Genomic DNA, 23,873 nt, shown 5'->3' with positions numbered 1-23,873 from the left:
TTATTCTATACTATTGTAATGATTGTTGAATGTTACATTATTTGATTGCTTATTTTAAAGCTATGTTTTATTATCACATTTTGTACTGCATTAGATTGTTATAAGGTTGTTTTTGTATTTCATTAGATTCTGTTTCTTCAGCTTGTAAACCGCCTTGAGTATTGTATGATAGAAAGGCGGTATACAAATTAAAAGTGATGATGATGATGATGCCACAATAACCCCTCCCTTCCTCCCAGTGCCTGTAAGGAAAGGAAAAAAGCCTGTGCAGAACCAAAATGCATTCTGGTTTTCTGGAAATGCAGCACTGGAGTATTGTTGAAGGAAGGATTGAAGGTGCTTGCTCTGTCTTCCTCTCTTCCACTAATGCACATGCGCCGGAAAATATGCAAGGGAGGGTAGATTCAGGGGCCGTCTATGGGCAGACAATGGGAGGGCTAAGCAAAATGCGGCACGTGAAACAAAATGCACTATATAAAACAAAGGAAGTGTGAACCCGTTTAATTGATAAACACTGAGATATGTGAATCATTAATAAATCAGATGGGCATAGGAGTACAGAGGTTTGGGGAATGGATTTTCCATTGCGGTGTGGGTGAGCCATAGAATGCTCTCCGTAAGTCTGTGAGATATGCAGAACGCTTCAGTCTTCTTCACTGAAGTCTATTAGTAGCGTTCAGTAGAGAAAGTAAAACACTAGGTATAAGAAAATAGAGACGGGTTCTCAAAGTGCCCAGTGAAAGTTTACTGTGGTTAATTGCACAGTGCATTTGTGACTCCTCTTGCAAGATGCCACAAGGCATATAAGTAAGGTATACATTTCCTTAATATACACAAAACAGTTTGGGACTATTTGTACATAACACCCTAATAAGCAATGCACTAGCAGAAGCTAGCGCAATGAGCCCTGCTAGCGCAACCAACTCCCTACCCTCTCCCACCCTGTGCCCTCCCTCAATCTGTTTGGGTGAGTCAGGAAAAGCCCAGGACAACACAGAGAGGGGAGATTTTGTGCTGTCTGGAAGCAGAAATCCTGGCACAATCTCCTTAGCGTGACATTGAATTTCACCCCTAGAGTCTAATATGTTCTGATGCACATATTAAGGGGCGTATTTCCACTAAGCTTTCCTCAGAGTCAGCCCATTGAAATTAATGGACCTAACTTGTGTTCATTAATTTCAGTGGGTCTCCTATGACTAATGCTTCATTGAATACCACCCATAATCTGGGAAATGCATGTCGGGTTGCAGAAATCTAATTCCACAAACATCCCTAGTGAGACCTTAAAAAAAAAAAATCCACACAGGAGCAAGCATGTCTTGGGGAAGAAGCAAGTCTCATGGGAATGAAAGGGTGGGTGTGTCCCCCCCCATCCTGGTGACGGATAAAGAATGTTTGGCTTTGTCTTGATCATAGCACAGGAAAGGGAAATGTCTGATTTCTAGCCTTTCTGAAAGCTGTTCTGGACCCCTGGTTGACACAGGATAACAGGAAAGAAGCCACATTGACCCCCCCGGTTGCTGCAGGACCCTGTGGGTTGCAAAACAGGAACACAGATACAAGAAAAACAAACAAATTATTCTTAACGTGAGTTACTAGGTTTTCGTTCTCTGCGTGCTTGAGTTCTTCTCTTTCCTTCTTTGTAGTGCAACTCAGGAACTACTAGGAATCACAGTCATACAAATTTTCCAATCTCTCAAATGTTAATGGATCTATGCAGCTCCCCTGGCCCTCATCGCGCTAACCTCCTATCCTGCTTTCTCTCCACTTGTGGCATGGTGGGAAAGCATCATCAGAGGCAACATGGTGCTCCTTTCAGTGCATTTGCACCTTGCTGACCTCCACGCGCCCCTCCCAGTAAACAACAGCCACCTACCTGCTAGGATGCCAGCATAGCAGTTCTGCCTTACCTGGGAAGCCACTTTTGTTCATGTCCAAAGGCAAACATTTTGACAAAGCTACTAAGTGACACGAAAAAAGATAGAACATCCGGCTTCGTCTCTGCTCCTGCTGCTCTGTGTTCCAATGACCAGCCTCTGCACCAGGGTAACATTCCCACTAATAGCAGGCTCAGGTTGTATAGGCTGAGAAGAATGGAACCCCAACAGGACCACTGAAAAACAAGAGGGAGGAATCAGCATGTTCAGGGAAGTTGTCCCCCCCCCCGAAAAACCCTTTTCGAATAAACTTAAGAGAACAACCCTAGAATAAAAATAAAAGCATAGTCCCTTAAAGAATGAGCATGCTCAGTAGCCACAGAATGTCAAGTGTCAATCAAGGAGGAGAATGGAGAACCAGAAAGGGGTGCAAAAATAGAATGGGCAGCTAAAGAAGGGCATGATGGCTGGTTACTTTAAGATGAGGACTCCTGCTAGGAGGAGAGACTATACTGCACCATATTGTTGTAGGTCCCTCTTGGAATCTTGGATCTGCATTGGAATTGTTATGAACACCAGTTTGTATCCCAGGATCCCAGAAGCTGCACCAGAACAAGCAGTGACTTCTGCCAGCTGGCACACATGTGTACCTCCATACAGTAGGTAATGAATCCTTCTTGAGTGGATCCAGCTGCCCATGAATCACATACAGTCCACAAAAGTCAAAGTGCATGGATAGACCTGTTGAAATAAAGGTCAAAAGAAAACAATGGCCCACAAGATGACTTGGCTGTATAGGCTTTCAGTATATACACAGTCAGCTGTAATGTATACATTGTAAACCCTGGAGAAACGATTGACTTCCCCTGCACATAATAGATCTGATGACTGTGCAGGAAATCTCTCTGCCCTGTCCTTTCCTATGTTATAATTTTTAGAATTTTAATCTTTTTTTCTTTCTCTTTTTAGCAGAACATTCTCAAAAAGAACAATACATGGACACAGTGACAGGTTGGAGGTTTATTTGTTTGGTGCTTGTGATTAATGTTTTCCAGTGAGATAAAAGTCTATTCAGAGAGGCTGTGATTGAACTAATCTAGTAGTGGCATGGGAAGATTTAAATGGAATAGCACTGGTCAGTCTTGTACACAGACGAAATCTTCTGGGCTCTATGCAAAGGAAACAAGAAGAATTTGCACATGGGATGCATGGGAAAGAAAATATTCTAGTTTAACCACATGCAATTTAAGAAGATTCATTTCCTGGTAACTAATTAGGAACATGCACAGCTGCATCACATCAGTTCAGACTATTTCTCTGTCTAGAATAATACTGATATCCTCCAGGCCTCTTCCTGGTCCTCAGAACTCTTCCCAGGCCACATCCAGTATGCCCAGGTCATACCTCATCCCCTGGCCCTGCTACACACACGCGCACACACACGCACACGTTTTTGCCTGGCTGGAACGTGTCCTTGATTGTCTACTACATGGAGGTTAGAAAGGGTCATGAAAGTATGTGTAGAAACTAGCCTACTGTACCCCTCCCATCCGTCAGTATTCCATGCAAACTGAGCATGTTCAGAATACATTGTGCTGGGTTTTTAGGAGGAGGAACCTCTTCTTAGGATTTCTTTCTATATATATATATATATATATATATGGAAAGATCTGATCCCTCCCTCTTGTTTCCCTCTGAATCTAGATTATAAGATGTAATACACAGACGTGGCCAGTAGAGGGAACCTGATCAGTAGCGGATGCTTCCCTACATTCCACGAGGAAACGTGAGTATAAACTGAAATTAGCAAACCTGAAAGAGGGCCAATATCTCAGGGCATACCGGAAACAGCTGGTTCAGTCCATATCTGGCCTTTGGCAGTATTCCTGATTAGAGCACCTCTGGTTTTGCCCTGGAAAAGTCAGCAGTACAGTAGGCCTGCAACTTATTGTGGGGGTTACGTTCCAGGGAATCACGCCTAAAGCCAATATCTAGTCAAGACTATACGTATGTGATTTTAAAACTATATGTGATTTTAAATGGTGGGTGAGATTATAAAAGTCATTTCCCCCAGAACCTCGACCCTTTCCCACCCGCTTCTAATTTTTTGTTTGAAATTTCCACGTGTGTAAAGCTAAATGTGCAGAAGTTGTGGACTTGCTGTATCTCATCACCACTACCATTTGGGTTTCTCAAAACTCTTGCAAAGCCAGCTTACACAAAATTAATTAATTACATGCAACTATCCATAATAAAGAAATAGTGCAAATGTGTCATTCCAAAAAGCTCAAGAAGAAACCCGCTAAGCTTTCCCATAAATAAGCCATTCAGCATTTTGTCTCCCTCTGATTCATTAAAAAAAAAGTTATTATGGTTATAACAGCAATGTGCCATATCTTAAAATACTATTCTGAAACTGGGACTTGGCATTGTAAGATGTCATTGGAATTCTTTTTTTTATAGAAATCTTCCTTTGATACTACTGACATCAATGGGGGGGAGGATACTCCTTCGGATCCAAGCCCATTCCTCTTTTAGGACAGATTGACCAATTTAATTTCCCAATTTATCTAGAAAATGAAAGTTTTCTTCTGGGTTTGTTCAGCCAAGGCAACAGAGCACTTCCATACACTTTAATTGTGCAAACTTATATGCCTGGTATGCAAATGAATCCCTCCTGCAAAATACAGTCAGTCTGGAGGCAGCCTCAAATGTTTGTTTGCACTGTGGGGCATGCAGGTAACTAGGACTGCTTTACAAAAACACGTGTCGCCCATCCTAGCCTTCTTAAAACAATCGATAAGTTGCTACAGTTAACTGGAAACTTAGAGGTGCTATTTTGCCCACCTCTGAGAAGCCTTTTATTGAGCTCTGTTACACTCACATCTTTGCAATAAAATAAAACCAAGTTCTGTCTCACTTCATTTAAGACAGGTTAGCGGATGACACATTGACTCAGAGCTTTATCTTCTGTCACCAGTGCTCAGTGTCCTTGGAAATCTGCTGTCAACAACTCCAGAAATTGGGGAGGGGGCCCGGGGAGGAGAATTTGCACCGTAAAGTCTGGCAGGATGCCAGTTAGGAAGTGTTAAACGAGTTTGCTGTGAGCACTTTCTGCAACCGCATGCATTTGGGTCGCCTTTGCTATCTAAGGTCAGGTTTCACATGCTCTCCATTCATTCCCTGCTTTGGGAGAAGGTAAAAAGGATATATTTTGAATGGCACTTACTTTTGTCTAATAATGTGGATGAACTGAGCACAGCAGAATTTTGTAAAATTGTGTTGCTACGACATCAGCATTTACGAGCAACTATTTTTCATCATGGCGAAACACTTGGCATTTTTATTTCTCATATTGTCTTTAATTGCAAATACCATCACTTTAATGAAAACAGCTGAACAGGTAAGAAGTGTGCTTTGGTTTTAGATGACGATACCAGAGATTTGCATAAGGATCCATACTGAATGCCTATAGAGAAGGGAGGAGTAGTTATGGATAAACCTATTGGCTGGTACAGTATTCAGCTAACTTTTACTCACAGTAGGCTCTCTGAAATGAATGAACATGATGAAGTTAGGTCCATTAATTTCAATAGGTTTTCTCTGCTTACTTGACTATCTCCCATAAACACACCTACAGGTGAGAAACTAAGTTTGAACACAGCAGAGTAAAACAGCAGAGCCTGATATTTAAGATAGATTTTAGAGCTAATCTTGGAATCTCTTAGCTATCAAGCTCTGAAATGTTGGTGTATCCGTTGTTCTCTCCATGAAAGAGATTTGGGTAACTAAGGCTACACACTTCTTTTGAAGTAAGTGCTGTTGTACATAATGGGGCTAGGATTTACTGAGAAGTAGTGCTTTTTTTCTGGAGGGACACAGGGGATGCATACCCCTAAACATTTTGTGAATCTAAGTTTGGCCTCATTGAGGGGCAGTATTTTAAAAAAAAACACTGCTGAGAAGTAACGTGTTCAAGGAACTGGGGTGGAAGGCTCTATGTCAATTTGGGTTCTCTCATCTTCTTCTTTTTCCTGTCTTAAGTCCAGCTCTCCACATCTCTGCAGCAATTTGCCATTTTTAAAAGAATTAATCATCATGAAAATTCCTTAGCAGATTCCTCCTAACGAACAAATTTTTGCATGCAGTTTTGAATAAAGTATACATTTTGCAAGTTTTACGGTCTGCCCATGAGCATCTGGCTGGCCACCGTGAGGAAAAGATGCTGGACTCAGTGGACCTGTGGCCTCATCCAGCACAGGGCTCTTTCTCAGGTTCTTAGTTTTAATTCTGGAGCCAGTGGCTTCATGGGCACACTTTATTATTTTTTATTTGGTCAGGAAAGCAGCACAGAAAGATTGTTAAAAACCTCTCCTCCCCTGCACCACATTCCCAGTCCGAGGTCTATTCTTTAGCCAATGCTATTCTTTTTGTGAAAAAATCAAAAGGCACATGCATTTATCATGCCGCTTAGTTTGGCTCTCAGAGGCCTTTGGGCACAATGGGCAGGTAAAATGCTGCTGTTCTATTAAGCTCAGCATTTAAGGCATTGTTATTATTCTACCTCCTCCACTGACTCTAAACTTCTATGACTTCATACATATTATTTGACTCTCTCCACTAACTCTGAGCCTCTACTAAATGATTGCCTGGAATAGGCCAGAACCACTGTTAAGGTCAACACACCCAACTGCTGCTAAAAAGCTCCATTATGACAATAGGTGCGAATGTGGGCAGCTCTAATTGCCTTAATTCTGTTTCCCCCCACTTCGCTCTCAGGCAAAGAACAAATGTGACGAGAAGGCACTTGTTACCACAAAAACCAAATGCAGGTCTTGTTCCCTCAACTATGAAATCAATTGTCCTGAAGGTTATACCAAAATCACCAATAACTCTGGGATACGTGACTGCAGGTAATTCTTTTGTTAACTACCTATTGATATTGCCAATCAGTGTAAGCCCCATTCGCACAGTAGATCTATGGATACTATATGAGATGTAAAAGGCACTGTATTCTAAAGCACAGCCTCTTGGGCTTGCCAATCAGAAGGTCGGCAGTTCGAATCTCCACAACGGAGTGAACTCTGTCCCAGCTTCTGCCTATCTAGCAGTTTGAAAGCACATCAGTGCAAGTAGAAAGTAAACAGTGTTTCCATGCACTCTGGTTTCCGTCACTGTGTTCCGTTGTGCCAGAAGTGGTTTAGTCATGCTGGCCACATGACCCAGAAAGCTGTCTGTGGACAAACGCTGGCTCCCTTGGCTTGAAAGCGAGATGAGCGCCGCAGCCCCATAGTCGCCTTTCACTGGACTTAGCAGTCCAGGGGTTCTTTACCTTTTACCTTTACTATATGGGATGGCACCTGCTTGCCCTGCTCCTCAGCTTCAAATCCGGAGAGACCCTAAAGCTGTTTCTCTTCAGGTGTCTTCTGCATATACAACAAACATGTGTCACAGACTGGGGCACCACAGTGGCAGGATCTGCATGTGTTTGTTGCACAGATTGAAAGATCCTCGTGCATACAACTTCATGCACAGACCAGGTCTCCAATATGCAATAGGGAACATTAGTATGTGCTTTTCAAGGCTCTGGAAGGTGTAGAGAAGAGGCCCCACTACACAGGTGCAGCTGAGTGCAGGATGTTTGTGTGTGTGTGCGTGCATTTAAATATCATAATGGAAAAACCTATGTTGATAGCTGAGCCAGTCACGCTGCCCCCCTGCTTGGTTGTTGCATACAGTGGTACCTCATGTTGCGAACGGGATCCGTTCCGGTGGCCTGTTCGCAACATGAAAAGGCCGCAACATGAAGCGCTGCATCTGCGCACGCGTATGACGCAGTGCGGCGCTTCTGCACATGCGCAAAGCACGATTTAGCGCTTCTGCGCATGCGCGCGGGTCATAGATGCGCCGAACCCGGAGGTAACCTGTTCTGGGACTTCCTGGTTCGGTGTGTCCGTAACCTGAAAAGATGCAACATGAAGCAGACGTATCATGAGGTATGACTGTAAATGCAAAACATTAAAAGAGCCCCTGAAAATGTAGTTAGCTAAAGTATGGAATGTCTGAAGGATGACTAAGCTATTAAGAGATGTTAAGGAAAAGGTAAACGGCGTTTCCATGTGCTGCTCTGGTTCGCCAGAAGTGGCTTTGTCATGCTGGCCACATGACCTGGAAGCTATACGCCGGCTCCCACGGCCAATAATGCGAGATGAGCGCGCAACCCCAGAGTCGGTCACGACTGGACCTAATGGTCAGGGGCCCCTTTACCTTTACCTTAAGGAAAAGACAGAATGTTTCTATGAGAACTGCAGGCCCTTTATTAAATTATTGGGAGCAGGGTCTGCCTGTGTGGCATTGTGAGGCAGTCACCTCAGGGTGGCAGGCTCTGAACAGGACCGCTGCCCACCCACTGTGTTTCCACCGCCCACCCCTGCCGCCTGGTCCCGTTCATGCCTGGGATATTTTTCTTGGCCATTAGAGCTTTGAGGGGGAGGACCGCAAGTTCCAGGGGTGCAGTTTCTCCCATCAAGGTGATGGGAAAAATTGCACCTGCCAAATGTTGCACTCTGTCATGGTCACAGATTTTAAATGGCCAAAAGGCCTGGCATCTTACACAACAGCAATGGCCGCCTTGTATAGGAGTGAGAACCTTGGTAAGAATCTAGCGAGAGAGAAGAGCTGAAAGGAGGTTAAGACAAGACTTAAGACAAGCCCTAAATGGCCTTGGCCCAGTATTGTATACCTGAAGGAGCATCTCCAGGCTCATTCAGCCTGGACACTGAGGTCCAGCTCCGAGGGCCTTCTGGCGCTTCCCTCACTGCAAGGTTACAAGGAACCAGGCAGAGGGCCTTCTCGGTAGTGGCACCTGCCCTGTGGAACACCCTTCCACCAGATGTCAAGGAAATAAACAACTATCTGATTTTTAGAAGATGTCTGAAGGCAGCCCTGTTTAGGGAAGTTTTTAATGTTTGATGTTTTATTGTGCTTTTAATTCCATTGGGAGCCGTCCAGAGTGGCTGGGGAAACCCAGCTAGATGGGCGGCGTATAAATAATAAGTTGTTGTTGTTGTTGTTGTTGTTGTTTTCAAGAAGGAAAACATTTCAATGACCATTTTCAAGGCTGGTCTAATAAATAAACATGTTAAATGTTTTAAAAACAAAAAACAAAACCCAAGCCAGATGGGGTATAAGTAATAAATTATTATTATTATTATTATTATTATTATTATTATTATTATTATTATTATTAGACCACTTTGAAAATAAGGGCAGAGAGTTTGTGTAAAGAGGCCAGTGAAGGGATTTGAGTGGCAGCTTAATAGTCACATGTAGGCAACTAACTTTTACCCAGAGTAGGTGTTTGAAAGAAGGCAGGGGTGATTCCTGCCAAACCTCTACAGGCAGGGAGTTCCACAGGGCAGGGCTGCCATGCTAAAGGCTCGGTCTCTAGTAAAGGCCAACAAAACCTCAGGAATGTGGGAAACCAGCAGAAGCGGCCTATGAGAGGCACTTTTAAAAGGCGGAAGCCTTTTTAGGGATTCAGCTGTTAACTGTGTAACTTTAACAAAACCCCAAATCCTTTTCTTCCAGGTACTACCTTGAAATCAGGAGTTTTACTCTCTCTCTCCCTGGATGCCGGCACTTATGCATGAGGGAATTCCAGCAGTCTCAATGTTGCCAAGGATATTGGGGGCCCGAATGCCTAGGTAAAAACATCTTATCGGCATACATCTGCCTTCTCCAACCTGTAGCCCTCCAGATGTTCTTCGGCTGCAGTTCCCATCAGCCCCAGTCAGACTGGCTACTGGTCAGGTCCACATTCCTGTTGTTAGTGGTAGAGGATATTGCACTTTAATGAAATGTAAATAAAAAGAGGAAGCCCTTTTCTTGCCAAGGTTCAGCTGTAGAAAAATAATGATAATAATGGTAGTTCTGTGAACTGATACAGAGGACTGGCTAGCACTCTGCTGTAGCTTCAAAACAAGAGAGGCAGCCAGGAAATGGAATAAAGTTGTCAGCAGTTTTCAGGTGACTGCTTTACGTGCGCACACACTTCCTTCATTGAGAGCAGTCCAGTGCATGAACCTAAGCACTTTTCTGGATCTTGCTCTCAGAGTCTGGATGCCATTTGGTTAGTAGCCTATTGCTTCAGGCCAACCTGAAATATTTTGCTGTCTTAGGCAGATCGTTGCCTGCTACCGGTATCTGATCCTTTTTAACTACAGACGCCAAGAATTGAATAGGGTGCATTCTCCTTACAGAGTTCTTGGACTAATGTCAATGGTCTTCTGTAGCCCATTCTGCAATATGGCACTCCATATTGCCTCTCCAGCAGTGAAAGGTTATTTATTACTATTGCATAGGATTGCTTCCCATGTGTCACCCCAAACCAGTGTACAATGACATATATAAAACAGTGACAAACATAAAAGTAATTTAAAAAAACATTTTAAAAACAGCAGCAGCACATACTCAAAATCTGCTCAAAATCAGAGAGAGATACCAAGTGGAATAAAGATTTTAGAGATAGGCAGTGAGTAGGTGCCACCACACTAAAGGCCCAATTCCAACAGTGTGTGGAGTAGACCTCCCAAGGGGATGATCTCCCAAGAGGCCATCTTTTGGGTGTCCTGGTCCCAAGTGGTGTACCAAAACCAGCCCCTTGAACTTTGCCCGTTGGCTAATTGGCAGGCAGTGCAATTCTTGCAGCAGCAGGGGTAATATGATGGCAGTATGCCACCCCAGTGAGCAGTCAAGCCGCTGCATTTTGCATTAGCTTCATATTCCAGGTCAGCCTCAAGGGCAGCACTACATGGAGCGCATCATAGCAGTCCAATCTTCAGGTTCTTAGCGTAGGTTATGAACTATTGTCCTTTTCCACCTTTTTCTGACTTCCTTTCCATTTCCACATCTGGTGGTCCTCCAGATGTTGCCTGACTGCAGCTGCTATGATTCCTGACCATTGGCTGCTATGCTGGATGGGAGTTGGAGCTGAACAACACCTGGAGGGACACAGGTTCTCCACCCCTTATCTAGGGTGTGCAGTGGTGGCGATGGGGGTGGAGAATTAACCTTAACACTTGCTCTCCCTTTTTGGCAACTGGGAAAAAAACCTGTCTGGTGTTTTATATGGTCAGCTGGCAAGCACAACTCCCGTACTGACCCAAAATGCCTATCTGAACAGATTTTAACAAGCTCTCTGCTCTATTGTAAAACTCGTCACCATTAAACTTTTGTTGATGGCTTGTTTTCAGAATGTCCTGGTGGAGCGACATTGCCCTGTAATAACAAGGGGCATTGTTTTCAAGGTGTTATCGGAAACGGGACCTGCACCTGCAAGGTATGTGCTTTTTGTTATTACAGCTGAGAAATGGCACAGAATTAATGACTACAGTGTGGCTTCTTAATTTTTAGGAAAAACCTGAGTTCTGAATTCTGAAGTCTCTGTTTAAATCTCACTTCTGCCATATGCTTAGTAGGGGACCTGCCCAATTACACTATGGTCACATTTACACATCACAATAAATCACACAGCTGGGAGGTGGGTTAGGAAACAGCTGCTTTTGATTATTCACAGCTTGCTATATCAGCTTGGAAAAGCAAAGAAGAAAGAAAGAAAGAAAGAAAGAAAGAAAGAAAGAAAAAGAAAGAAAGAAAGAAAGAAAGAAAGAAAGGAAAGAAAGAAAGAAAGAAAGAAAGAAAGAAAGAAAGAAGGCTCTTAAGTAAACACACACACACACACACATATGAGAATGGAAGCAAATAAATGAGATGGTTCACTTTACCAGTTTACCTGTGATTAATCTTAGCTGTGGTTTGTTTAAACAAGCCAGCTTCATTAGTTATAGAAGTTGGCTCGTTTGGTGCTAATCATAGTTAACGTTCTCCACACTTTGTTGGACTGGATGGCATGACAAACTATGGTTAAGTAAAAGCCAAAGCACAAGGTTGGAGGAGGAGGAGGAGGAGGAGGAGAAAGGGGGGGAGCACACAAAGCTGGAGACTTGCTGTGCCTTGTTCCTGCATGTTTACATCACACTAAACCATAGTTTAGCATGGCTTGCAAACGCAGTCATAATGTAGTTATGTTATGAGTTTGCAGCCTGAGTCTTGTATCAGCTGTTATACTTTTGTAACCACCCTTATTTTTAAATGCTGCTTCTTGCAGAAAGGCTTTGGTGGAACTGCCTGCGAAAAATGTGCAGAAGACAATCTCTATGGACCTAATTGTACCTCAGGTATGTCTAGTTTGGGTAAGGTGTTAGGCTCCTTTAAAAATAGAATGTACTAACTCATAAATGAAAGTTCCATTACCGCACAATAGTTTGCAGAGATAATGTCCTATTTTGGCATTAGGAAAACATAATCCTTCACTCAAAGCAAATGTTTTGTTCCTATCAAAGTATGCTTCTTAAATGCCACTTATGAGGAGCATCAATAATCTGGGAAATCCTCTGTGCTATCCAAAGGGTTTATCTTGGTATGTAAGGCAAGCCACCATGCTGTTCATGGGTTGTTGTTTTTTGCCAGAAGATATACCTGAGAAATATATCTATGCATCCAGATTATCCCCCAAATTCATGTTCATCTGCAGCTACATGTGTGAAATTGCAGTCATGTAGCCATGTTATTCTCCATGTTCCCAGGTTTTTTATTCATGTCACTTAGCAGTTGCTATGCTTAAAGCAGTTGTGTATGATTATAGATTCTCTATGCACAATTAGATTGTTCAAATTACTATTTTGTGCAGCAAAATTGTTATCAGCTAGGATCCTCCTTGTAGAGTGATGATGAAGAGGTTGTTATTTGATTAATGATGTAACCAGCCCTGGGACCCTTCTTAAGAATAAGAATGAGAAATAATTCTCAGGCACTAAGCACTCTATGCAGAAACGATACATTGCAGGTGTGTGCACCCTGTCACCCCACCTAACTCCACTGCCAATGCCCCCTAAGCCTTTGTGCAACTCTGTGGAAGCTCAAACTTCATCTGTGAGAGATTGCAACACTTCAATAATTAGCATCCAGGGAGTTTTTACTGAACTTTGAGTTGGGGATTTTAAGCTGGTTCTCCTCAATTCCAGCCCAGTGCTTTATCCCCTATTGCATTGCACACTGGCTCTCTGCCAGCTACCTGGAAAGACCAAGGAGTGTACCTGAGACTTTCTGCATGCAAAGCATGTGCTCGACCACTGAGATGCAGCCCCATCTAACCACATGAGAAGGTTTTGCAGGAATTGAGCTACTGCTGTCTTGCACACTAGCATTTTCTCAGACAGGAATGTTTCCTGTAGATAGCTTCTGTTGTAAGTATAGAGGGAAACTGCAGCAATCAGGATATAGGTTAGTAGGTGCTGACATGCTGAGAATGTATTGAAGACATTTCCTATGGATATTTCCTATGCAGCACAGCTGAGTTGTTCTGCAAGGCACTTCTAACTAGAAAACAAGTACATGGAACACACTGAAGGTCAGGGGACAAAATGAAATGGGGGGAAAAATCCACTTCTGCCCAGAGGTCTTGGACAAACAACTATCTCTTAATTCTTCCATGCCTTCACCTGTATAAAAGTAACCTACCTCCCAGAGTTCGTCTGAGGATAAATTATATAAGCATTCTGGGAAAGTAATGATGTCAAAATTATTCATAACAATGATCTAGGAGTGTTGCTGACACCGCTGAAAAGTATATAATGAACAGTAGAACATTCAGGATATGCCTTTATGCTCCTTTCTGGCAGCCTCTGCTTCCTGCCATTGGGCTTGAAGGTTTCTAGGGACATTGCCAAATAATTTTAACAATGGGCAAGCAGTTGCGTATTTAACCACTACTGTATCTGGACAATGGCGGGCCTTCACACAACCTGTGTACCATGAGCAAATCACAGTGAGGCTGAGGTGGGAAGTAGCGAGCCGTATTCTGTGGTCATGCAAATTGGGTCCTCCACACAGAGCCCCATGATCCTATTACCTTTTGCATTGAAATATCTGTAGTCCTAAATGTGTAGCTGAAATATTGTCGACTGCTCTAAAGACTTCATTCCTACTCCTAGTATGCAGCTGCATTCACGGAATATGCAACAGTGGGATAACTGGAGATGGAAAATGCACATGTTTGTCTGGATACAAAGGTCCTAGCTGTGACCAACGTAAGTGACACACTTCTGTTCCTGAGCATACAAGTTGAGCATACGTAGATGGGAGTCTAATCACGGCAGCTGGGGTGGCCCAAGTTAATGAACTGTTCGACTTGTATAGTGTCAGGCTTCAGGGAATCTGATCCCTTCCCCCGTGGGCAACCAAGAATTACATGTAGATAACAAGAAGAGTTCTTACCAAGTCCTTTAATCAATATTCACAGAGAGAAGCTTTGAAAAGTGTCTCTCCATTTCAATAATGGCGTTGCTCTGAGTAAAGTCCCACCCCTCCATCTCTCCTATCATACGTCATCCCTGTGCCGGCTGATCTGCCCTTTCTGCCTCTGAGCCTTCTGTTCTCCTACTCTCAATGCTCACCGGGACCTAGGAGGGAGGGGGGGTCTGGTATGCTTTCCAAAGACACTGAGTCTGTCAGCTGTCTCTCCCCTGGTGCTTCTTCTTCCTCCTGCTCCTCCCCCAGTATTTCCCAGCTTCCATCCTCTGCAGCCTCTGAACTGTTACTTTCTGCAAACTGTTCTAAATCCATACTGTCTCCCTGTTCTCTGGGAAGTGTAGGAGGAAGGTGGCAGCCCCCACCATTCCTCTTCAGTCTAGCCCCTGACATATAGTGGCAACGAATGGTAAACCATTCAAAGGATCAGATTACAGCAAGCGCATCGTGAGCTTTTGTGGCAGGTGGGCTGTGCTTCTCAAAGGTCTGCACATGCCAACAGTTTTTCGCCACTATTGCCACTAGTATGACAATTGTAGCAGCAGCATGCGGCAGGTGAGAAAGTTACGGAGTAGGTAGAGATGTGACACAGTGCAGAGCGCTCTGTATCGGTTGTACGTCGTCTCGCTTCCCGGTTTTTGCCACAGCGTAATTAACACTGCTGTATATAACTTGAGAAGATGTTTGAGCCCATATAATTAATGGGCCTCTTCCTGTCCCAGCAATCCCTGAATGTCAAGCCTTGCGCTGCCCAGAAAACTCTAGGTGCTCTGTCTCCAGTCCAGATGAAAGCCAAATGGAATGCAAATGCCTTCCCAACTATGAAGGAGATGGCAAGCAGTGTGAACGTAAGTAACTGGGCAGGTTTGAAACATTTGAAACATGGCAAATGCAGGCAGGTGAGGTCATTTTGATTTCAGCCCATATGAAGCTGCATTTTCATACACTTTAGTAATGCACGTTGTTTCATGGTGTTGGTGAATCGGCCAACTCCTGCGTAATTTTAAGAGGAAAGAGAATGAATATGGATGATGGCCAGTTACCAAATGATAACTCCTTGTGTTGTGAGTGTAGCCTGCAGTGGCTGAAGGGGAGGTGGCTCTCTGGTGTATCGTCTGGTTTGTCCGTCAGTACTGGTAATGGTTAAGAGAGAGTGGTGGAGTACGGGGCATCGCAGTCAAACCTGAGTAAGTAATTGGGTATTGACTGCTTACATCACTTGGGGAAGGCTTCCTCAAACTCGGCCCTCCAGAGGTTTTGAAACTTCAATTCCCATCATCCCTGACCACTGGTCCTGCTAGCTAGGGATCATGGGAGTTGTAGGCCAAAAACTTCTGGAGGGCTGAGTTTGAGAAAGCCTGACTTGGGGTTTCTAGCCAGTCAGCAACAGTGCTGAATGAGATGGCTCTGTGGCCAACCTCTGTTGTTCTGTGGCAAGGGGGGAGCCTTTGCTCTCCACCCTCAATTGCTCCCCACCCAAAACGGAGGGCATCCTTCCTTCTTGGTTAGGCATTGTTGATGTGGAAAAATGAAAACAATCCGTGTTTGTTATTCATTTCTGGTTTTAATATACTTCACTGTTTCCCCCACCCCCCCAAGCCATCAACCCATGCTCAAAGCAGGTTTGTGATCCTCATGCCGATTGCCTATACCTTGGACCCAATCATCACAAATGTACATGCCAATATGGTTACACGGGAGATGGCGAAGTTTGCATACCAATAGATCCTTGCCAGACAAACTTTGGGGATTGCCCTACCGAGTCTACTGTCTGCAAATATGATGGCCCTGGAAAGGTAAGTGAGGTTCCATTCTACCACCACAGTATTCTACCACCTCATGCCCACATCATTCTGCTTTATGTATTCCATATATTTATATACTGCTTATAAGACAGTCTCCAGGCAGTTTACAGAATAATTCAATGTGTACGTATGTATTGATGAAAATGAAAAACTACAATGAAATATAAAACAATAAGATCCCAGAAAAATGGCAAACATAGCAGCACATTATGAAAAGGCTTTAAGCACCATGAAAGGACTTTAAACATTCCCTTTTCAGCCTTTCTCTTGCAAAGACTTTACATCCACAAAATATTCATAGGGTCAGGTTTTCTGACTGGGCCACAACCTTCACAGTTCATTCCAGCAATGCCATCTAGGTTTTGCACACATGACATTTTATTCTCAAATCAATGGAAACCAAGTACTTGTTTTTCCTACGTAGTCTAAATATATTGTATATATTTTTTGCCCCTGAAAAGCGGATCTTAAGAAACTCGTTTCACCCAAAATCTTTGTGATATTGCCTGAAATTGGAACTGGTGTTCCTCTGAATCTGGTGGTAACAGTAACTTCCATCAGTTCAGGTCAGTGGAGAGGCTGCAGAATCCAGGGCAGGGACCTGTTCTTCAGAAGTACTGAGAAGTGAGAATGAATCCTCCTTGGAATAGTTGCTGCCTGAGAACTTTTCTCCAAAGCCTCGCAGTCCAGACAGTGAGAAGCTTGCTGTTTACATTTCAACACGGGCAGCACAATGGATGTAGGAGAGGAAATACAACAAAGAACAAAAGAGGAGGAATGGGAAAGGCAGTGGTAACAAGAGAGATAATTAAAAAGAAATGCTTTTTAAAAAGAAAAGACTGGTAAAACATTCTTTGTTTCTCCCAATTTAGTCCCACTGCGAATGCAAAGAACATTTCAGAAAGTTCATACCTGGGCTTGGGTGCAGTATAACGGATATCTGTGCAACTCGCAACCCCTGCCATAAATATGCTGAATGCACAATGGCTGCACCAGGACAAACTCAGTAAGTCGTTTATCTTCCGGTGTCTTTCTGAGATACGTCTGCTGTTCTCTCATTGGGCTGTTTATCAAGGTTGAAACTGCAAAAGTGAGGTTTTATGCAAAAATAAATTCCAGGTGGAATGGATGAGAGAGCAAGATGCTTATATGCTTCATGTGGCAAAGCGTTCTGTGTCTGCATTTCCTCTGTATTATTTACATACCAAACAAAATCTAGCCAAAGCTCGGCATTTATTATTATTATTATTATTATTATTATTATTATTATTATTATTATTATTATTATTACATTATGTACTTGGATGTCCTACCTCTTAGCAGGGCTGTCGCCTGCTCAGGGCAAACACTGATCAGATCCTGATATGCTAGCTGGTAAACCACCTTTAAGTTCCTTGTTCATTCCATATACTTTGGTTAACAGAGCTAGATATGTTACATCCAAACTGACTCACTGCTTTTTGTTGTTGATGTGCCCTTTATTTCGAAGACTGTTGAGACCCAGCTGTTGAACCGCATTGTGTGTCTGCTGCTTTGTGTTGCCAGATTCCACTTTGAATGATTTTCTGTGCATTTCTGAAGCAGGTAGATTGCTGGCAAGAGTTTCTCTTCCAATGAAAGCGTGACAACAGACCTTTGAAACCAAAGAGAGGAGAAAAAGCAGTTTGTGATTCCGTACGCACCATACATTTAAAGCACATTACTTCACCCGTAGAATCCTGGGAACTATTGTTTAACTCTCATAGACCTACAGCTTCCAGCATCCATAAGAAACTACAGTTCCCAGAATTATTTGGGGGAAGTCATTTGCTTTCAATATGCTTTACATGTGTGGTGCATAAGCAGCCTGTGGTGTTTTATGGGTCTGTTAGAAAAATCAGCAACCCACCTGTGTTTGCACAAGCTATTACACTGGCCCAAAACAGCTCTTTGCATTTACCTATGTAAATAATAATAATAATAATACCGTAATAATAATAATAATAATAATTAATAATAATTCAGTATGATATTGTTTAGTTAAAAACACTATTACTCAAGTTTCTTTCTTCTTCTGCTAAACGGCAATACCTGTTGCTTTTTTTGCTCAGATGTACATGCAAAAAGGGTTATGAAGGTGATGGATATATTTGCCACGGAAACATCATGGACCAGATTAGAGACATGAACACCAAACCTGGAGGACAGTGGCAAGGAAAACTATTGTCTGCTATAGAACTCTTTGGTATGTAGATACATTCAACCAAGAAGGCTGGATTTCAAAACTTAGCTAGTAGGGGTGTGTTACAACTGTCCGAAGACTCACAGATGAGAAATATTTGAGACCCAGATGGGCTCAAGTGATCTTGAAGAGTTCTCCCTAGCTATTCCCTCCTGGTCTTTTGAAAGAACGCCAGTTCTAAATCAAGATCAGTATTCATGTGATACAAGGATATGCTCTTATCCTTATATTTGTCTCCAGATCCATAAAATTGGGGTGGATCCTTTAACGCCCGTCTACTCTGTGAGCCTATCCATCAGCCCCTCAACCTATGAAATCCAGAGATACAACCACACCATCTATTTAAAGCACACCCAGTGCACATTTGAAACATATTACTTCTCCCAAAGAGTCCTGAGAACTGTGGGTTCCCCCTCCGAACCAGGAAATACCAGGGAATGCAAAACATACATTCTACCACTGAGTTTCAGAACATAAAGTACCTGAATGGGATGCTTAGAGCTTGCATCATGCCACTGCTGGAAAGTACATGCATTATCTTAGCATAAAGGACTGTTAACGACACACACGCGCACACACACACACACACACACACACACACACACACACACACACACACACGGAATGGGAGGAAGAAGATTGTAAACTTGTGGAGGAAACAGGATGGAGAAGGACAGTAGAGGAAACTGCTGATGGGAGATAACAAGAGATCCATCCTCTATAATTAGCTGTTGTGTTTACACAGTTTCCAAAGTTGTAGTATCAACTCTTCCAAAATTCAGATGGTCAAAAATGAACATTTTAGCTGTTTCAGAATAAACACAATTACCCCTTGGAGGCCCATGAGCAAAGTTTGCCTCAGATGGCAAAACAGGATGAGCTGACTCTGGCTATAGGTCTCTATTTTTTTAATGTTAATAATAGGTTGTACTCTTCTGATACATTACTTAAAGTTTTCTCCGTTTATTCTATGCAATTTTAAAAAATCCATAAAAAATACTTATACGGCATTCATTTTACAGTATTCATTCTTTTGTTCCATTTTTCTATTTTCCTCTTAAGAAAATGCCTACGAATGGCCGCTAAATACTTTGGGACCGTTTACAGTTCTTGTTCCAACAAACAAGGGGTTCAAAGGAGTAAACGTAAGTGCCATGCTCAAAAATGGCATATTTTTAAAATGAAAAATATTTGTTGAGTTCTATGGCACCTTTCATCAGCCACTGTTGCCATGTCAGCAAATTGTATTTTATTGTGGATATGCACAGGACTTAAAGTATTATGTCATATCATTTCTTCACCAACCTGGTGCCCTCCAGGCATTTTGGATAACAACTTTCATCGTTATCAAAATTGCCTGGAGGGCACCAGGTTGGTGAAGAAATTATATGACATAATATTTCAAGTTCTGTGCATATCCACAATAAAATACAATTTGTTCTTGGCCCTATTGGGTAGCAATTATATGCAGCCTTCAGTGTGGTACTTAATAGTTGTAGTCAAGCCAAAGGATCGTGCCCAACTAAGTTATATTCGGAATGGGCGTGCTGAAATTAATGTACCTAAATTAGTCATGTCCATTAATTTTCATGGGTCTTCTCCGAGTATGATTAATATTATGGCTGCAATCCAAAATCTGTTGCTCAGCTTGCATATCCTTTTGGGTGAAGCACATTATTTTGTGATCGGGCAGCACAATTTTCTACCTAGCTTGAGCTGTAGCTCTTGTTATTGTGCTCTGTATTATACTCACCTATTGGTTAGTGCCAATGACATCCCCTGCTAACCTGTCAGCTTTGTTCCCACCCTAAACCTCATTTTGAAAACTTTTAGATTATTTTTTTTACTACTGTAGAACAGAATGCTTTTCTGTTTTGTACAAGAACCTAGGAGTAGAAGAATGCTTCCTTGGGCCTCTGTCATTAGAAAAAAAAATGTTACCTTTTTTTAAAAAAATCTGTTTTCACTGCTTTGGGCCCAGACTAAGACTGCAAGCCTAATCATGTGTAGTCACAGAAGTAAATCCCACTGAATTCAATGGGGTTTACTCCCAGGCAAGCTACGGTTGCAGCCTAAATTCGTTACTTTTGGTCCTGTTGAAATCAGTAGGACTTGGAAACCCTGTCACCATGACTAACTTTTCACATTGATTTCAATCAGCCTATGTGTTACTAACCCATAGTTTGGACTCTCCAACACTTGGAAATCACATGTTCTCTAGATGCAGTCTTTTACCTCCCTTTCAATTTTTTAGGGTGCCTTTCCCACATTATTGAGAATTCTTTGTATTAGAAGCCTATACTGTATAATATCATTTCTCTTCATTTTGCTAATCTTCCAGATTAAAGACATTCTTTCTAATAAAGAGAGTGCCCAATATTTTGTGAAGCTCCACATACTTGCTGGTCAGCTGGATCTGAATGGGTTGAATAGTACAAGTACAGTTTATACACTCACTGGCAAACCCGGGGTCATATTAAATGATGAAAAGGTAAGGTATGGTTTTCACTTTATTACCGCTGTTTCACAAGCAAGTGCAAAATTGATATTGGGTTTGTTTGGCAGAGTTTTAACTGGTTTTTTTTTGTGTGTGGCCTACTTTGGCTTATTGCTGTTGTTTTTTAAAGTTGTGCTTTAACCTTTTATTTTAGTTTCGCTGTGCTGTTATTGGAAGGTACTTTGTGGACATTGTAGTGGAAAACAGGATATACAACTGATACATATAAATTTTATGCTCCATTTTTCTGCTACTATGCCCCCCCCCAATGGCTTGCAGCAAGCCTTAATACAGCAACAGCAAAACCAATATCAAATGCAAATAAAAATCCATTTAAAACGGTGAAACAACAGATTTAGAATACAGCAATGTTTTATAAGACAGCTAAAGCTAGTTATTCAGCTCCCAGAGGTGCTAGCTGTTCTGCATCAATACATGGCTTATCAACAAGAGGTTTTATTATTATTATTATTATTATTATTATTACTTCTATACTGCCCCATACTCAAAGGTCTTAAGGTGGTTCTTTTGCTCATTGTGTAAGTTTATTAAATGTTCTCAAAGATCTGGGTGTTGTTGGGGATTTTTTTAAGGATCAAAAAGAGTGGGCATAGAACCATGGCAACAATTCAAAGTCATGGCATGTTGAACTGATGCTATAACACAGTACAGTATGAGGCAAATGCAGAGTAGGTTTCAGGTATAATATAGGAAGTTGCCTTATACCAAGTCAGACCAATGGTCTAGCTAGCTCAGTATTGTCTACCCCAACCGACAGTAGCTCTCCAGTGTTTCAGAAGTTTTACATGCAAAGCAGATGCTCTTCTGCTGAGCCACAGTCCTTGCCATAAAGGGGCCTTGGGCAATGACCGCTCCACACATCAATGGGTCGCGCGCAGCCCCCTGATCCCGGAGGTGACTCCCTGGTAGTTCGGGGCTGGCACCGCCTTCCCAGGTAGGATGCCAGGGGTCTCTGCCTACCCAAGCCTAGCGTCCAATTCTGCCTGGGGAGGTGTTGCCAGGGGATGGCCAGGTAAAGGGAGGGACTGTCCAGCTCACACAATAGAATTTGAATCTTGCCTCCAAGCACCAGTCGGTTCCAGAGCTCCTCCCACCCTCCACACCCTCATTCAAGTTCTTTTGCGGGTTAACCTTTTCTCTACAGGTTCACAGGCACTGCTACGTCAAGGCCGCTGTTGAAGGGTTGGAAAGGAATTTTCCTGCATTGGCAGGTTTTGCCTTTCCCATAGCAATACGTCACAACTTTGGCAGTGTCAGGCCTTGGGCGGAATTCTTTGGCGATTTTCCTAGAGGGAGGGGCGTGAGGCAGAGACCTCACCCCCTTTGCAGCAACAAGATCGGGGTATTGGGGAAGCCTTGACCATGCCAATAAGCGTCATCACTTCCCCCTTCCAGCGGCGGCGAACAGGGGGCGGGCTCTCTCTGCTTGAACATAGGTTCTCCAGAGCCAGACGCAACCCCCATACCTGTGGATAACCCCGCAGCCTCCCAGAACCCCGGTTGGGGACTGGGAAGGATAACGCCCAATGCCTGAGCCAAGGTCTCCCTACATCTGAATCTTAACAAAGTTGTGGCCAATTTGAATCCCATAGCACGTTGTCCTGCGTCTTTATTCCGCCTGGGGGCTTGGGGGACTCCGCCTGTCCATGCAAAGTATCCTCTGGTGGGCTTCCCTGGCTGCAGTGACGGTGACCCATGCAGTGCTGGGGAGCTGCGTCTATCTGCCCTTCTAATTTCTCACAATTTCTAGTCCATTGGCAGCTGCCCATGGATGCCTAGTGCTGACATCAGCCCTGCAGAAATGCAGTACAGTGGAACCTCGGTTTACAACTACCTCTGTTTATGAACGCCTCCGTTTACGAACGCCGCGGACCCGGAAGTGTTTACATCCGGGTTCTGCGGAGTCGGATGCGCCGCAGCAATCTGGCACAGAAGTGCTTCGCGCAAGTGCAAAAGCGTGCCTTCGGGGAGCGAACACCTCCGTTTACGAACCCCTCCGTGGAACGGGTTGCGTTCGTAAACCGAGGTTCCACTGTAGTCGGAGTGGATGTAGCAACCAAGTAATTTCGTTGTTCCCGCAAGGGGACAATGACAATAAAGATATCTTATCTTAGTCCAAAGTCATTTGAAACCCAGTTCCTATGGGTTGTACAACTAGTATATTGACTGTAGCTCTTCTTGAACACTGTGTGCTTGTACCTCTTCTAGAATGCTGGCAAGCCAATGTGGTGCTCTCCAGATGTTGGCAGACTACAGCTTCCATCACTGTTGACCACTGGCCATACTGGTTGGGGCTGATGGGGCTTGCAGTCCACCAGCATCTGGACAGCAGCATATTGGCTACCCTATTCTAGATTTTATTTCAGATGCCTGCCTGATGTCGAATGAGATTTGAGTGCTGAATATCATACAATTTATATAGCAGCTCCTGTTTTTTACTACTACTACTATTATTACATAAACAGTGTGTGCCTTGCTAGATAAAATATCCTATATTTATTTTCTGGGCCTTTCTAGGACAATCTACTTAGAATAAGATTACAGGGAGGGAAGAAGAAAGTGAAAATCTTACAAGCAGATATTTTCGCTTCCAATGGAATTGTGCACATTGTTGATAGAGCCCTGGACAATATGGAACCGAGTTTTGAAAGCGAGAAAGAGGTGAGGTCAAATACAGGCACTATAAGAGTTCTGAACCATGATTTTACATGTGAGTTTAAACATTTCTTGCGACAGATGCCTACTGTGCAATAAAGCTGGAGAATAATAGTAGTATTTATGTTGTTGTTGTTTAGTCGTTTAGTCGTGTCCGACTCTTCGTGACCCCATGGACCATAGCACGCCAGGCACTCCTGTCTTGCACTGCCTCCCGCAGTTTGGTCAAACTCATGTTCGTAGCTTCGAGAACACTGTCCAACCATCTCGTCCTCTGTCGTCCCCTTCTCCTAGTGCCCTCCATCTTTCCCAACATCAGGGTCTTTTCCAAGGATTCTTCTCTTCTCATGAGGTGGCCAAAGTATTGGAGCCTCAGCTTCAGGATCTGTCCTTCCAGTGAGCACTCAGGGCTGATTTCCTTAAGAATG

The 23,873-nt window shown here is 43.2% G+C and overlaps 1 protein-coding gene across 1 annotated transcript in view; it reads left to right on the top strand.

Moving 5' to 3' along the window:
* Nucleotides 1-4,981: 4,981 nt before the first annotated feature.
* Nucleotides 4,982-23,873, top strand: part of STAB2 (stabilin 2) — an 87,344-nt gene continuing 68,452 nt past the window's right edge. Inside the window, exons 1-13 of the mRNA XM_060279901.1 lie at nucleotides 4,982-5,280; nucleotides 6,657-6,790; nucleotides 9,468-9,583; nucleotides 11,132-11,217; nucleotides 12,046-12,115; nucleotides 13,931-14,026; nucleotides 14,969-15,094; nucleotides 15,846-16,042; nucleotides 16,924-17,057; nucleotides 18,142-18,275; nucleotides 19,335-19,417; nucleotides 20,614-20,763; nucleotides 23,308-23,451. Of these exons, the coding sequence (XP_060135884.1) occupies nucleotides 5,200-5,280; nucleotides 6,657-6,790; nucleotides 9,468-9,583; nucleotides 11,132-11,217; nucleotides 12,046-12,115; nucleotides 13,931-14,026; nucleotides 14,969-15,094; nucleotides 15,846-16,042; nucleotides 16,924-17,057; nucleotides 18,142-18,275; nucleotides 19,335-19,417; nucleotides 20,614-20,763; nucleotides 23,308-23,451 (1,551 nt within the window). The 5' untranslated portion in view covers nucleotides 4,982-5,199. The remainder of the gene's footprint in view (nucleotides 5,281-6,656; nucleotides 6,791-9,467; nucleotides 9,584-11,131; nucleotides 11,218-12,045; nucleotides 12,116-13,930; nucleotides 14,027-14,968; nucleotides 15,095-15,845; nucleotides 16,043-16,923; nucleotides 17,058-18,141; nucleotides 18,276-19,334; nucleotides 19,418-20,613; nucleotides 20,764-23,307; nucleotides 23,452-23,873) is intronic.

The sequence above is a fragment of the Zootoca vivipara genome, chromosome 10 (assembly GCF_963506605.1).
Source record: "Zootoca vivipara chromosome 10, rZooViv1.1, whole genome shotgun sequence".
Lineage (NCBI taxonomy): Eukaryota > Metazoa > Chordata > Lepidosauria > Squamata > Lacertidae > Zootoca > Zootoca vivipara.
The sequence above is the reverse complement of the archived record's forward strand: the minus strand, read 5'-3'. Positions and strand labels throughout refer to the sequence as shown.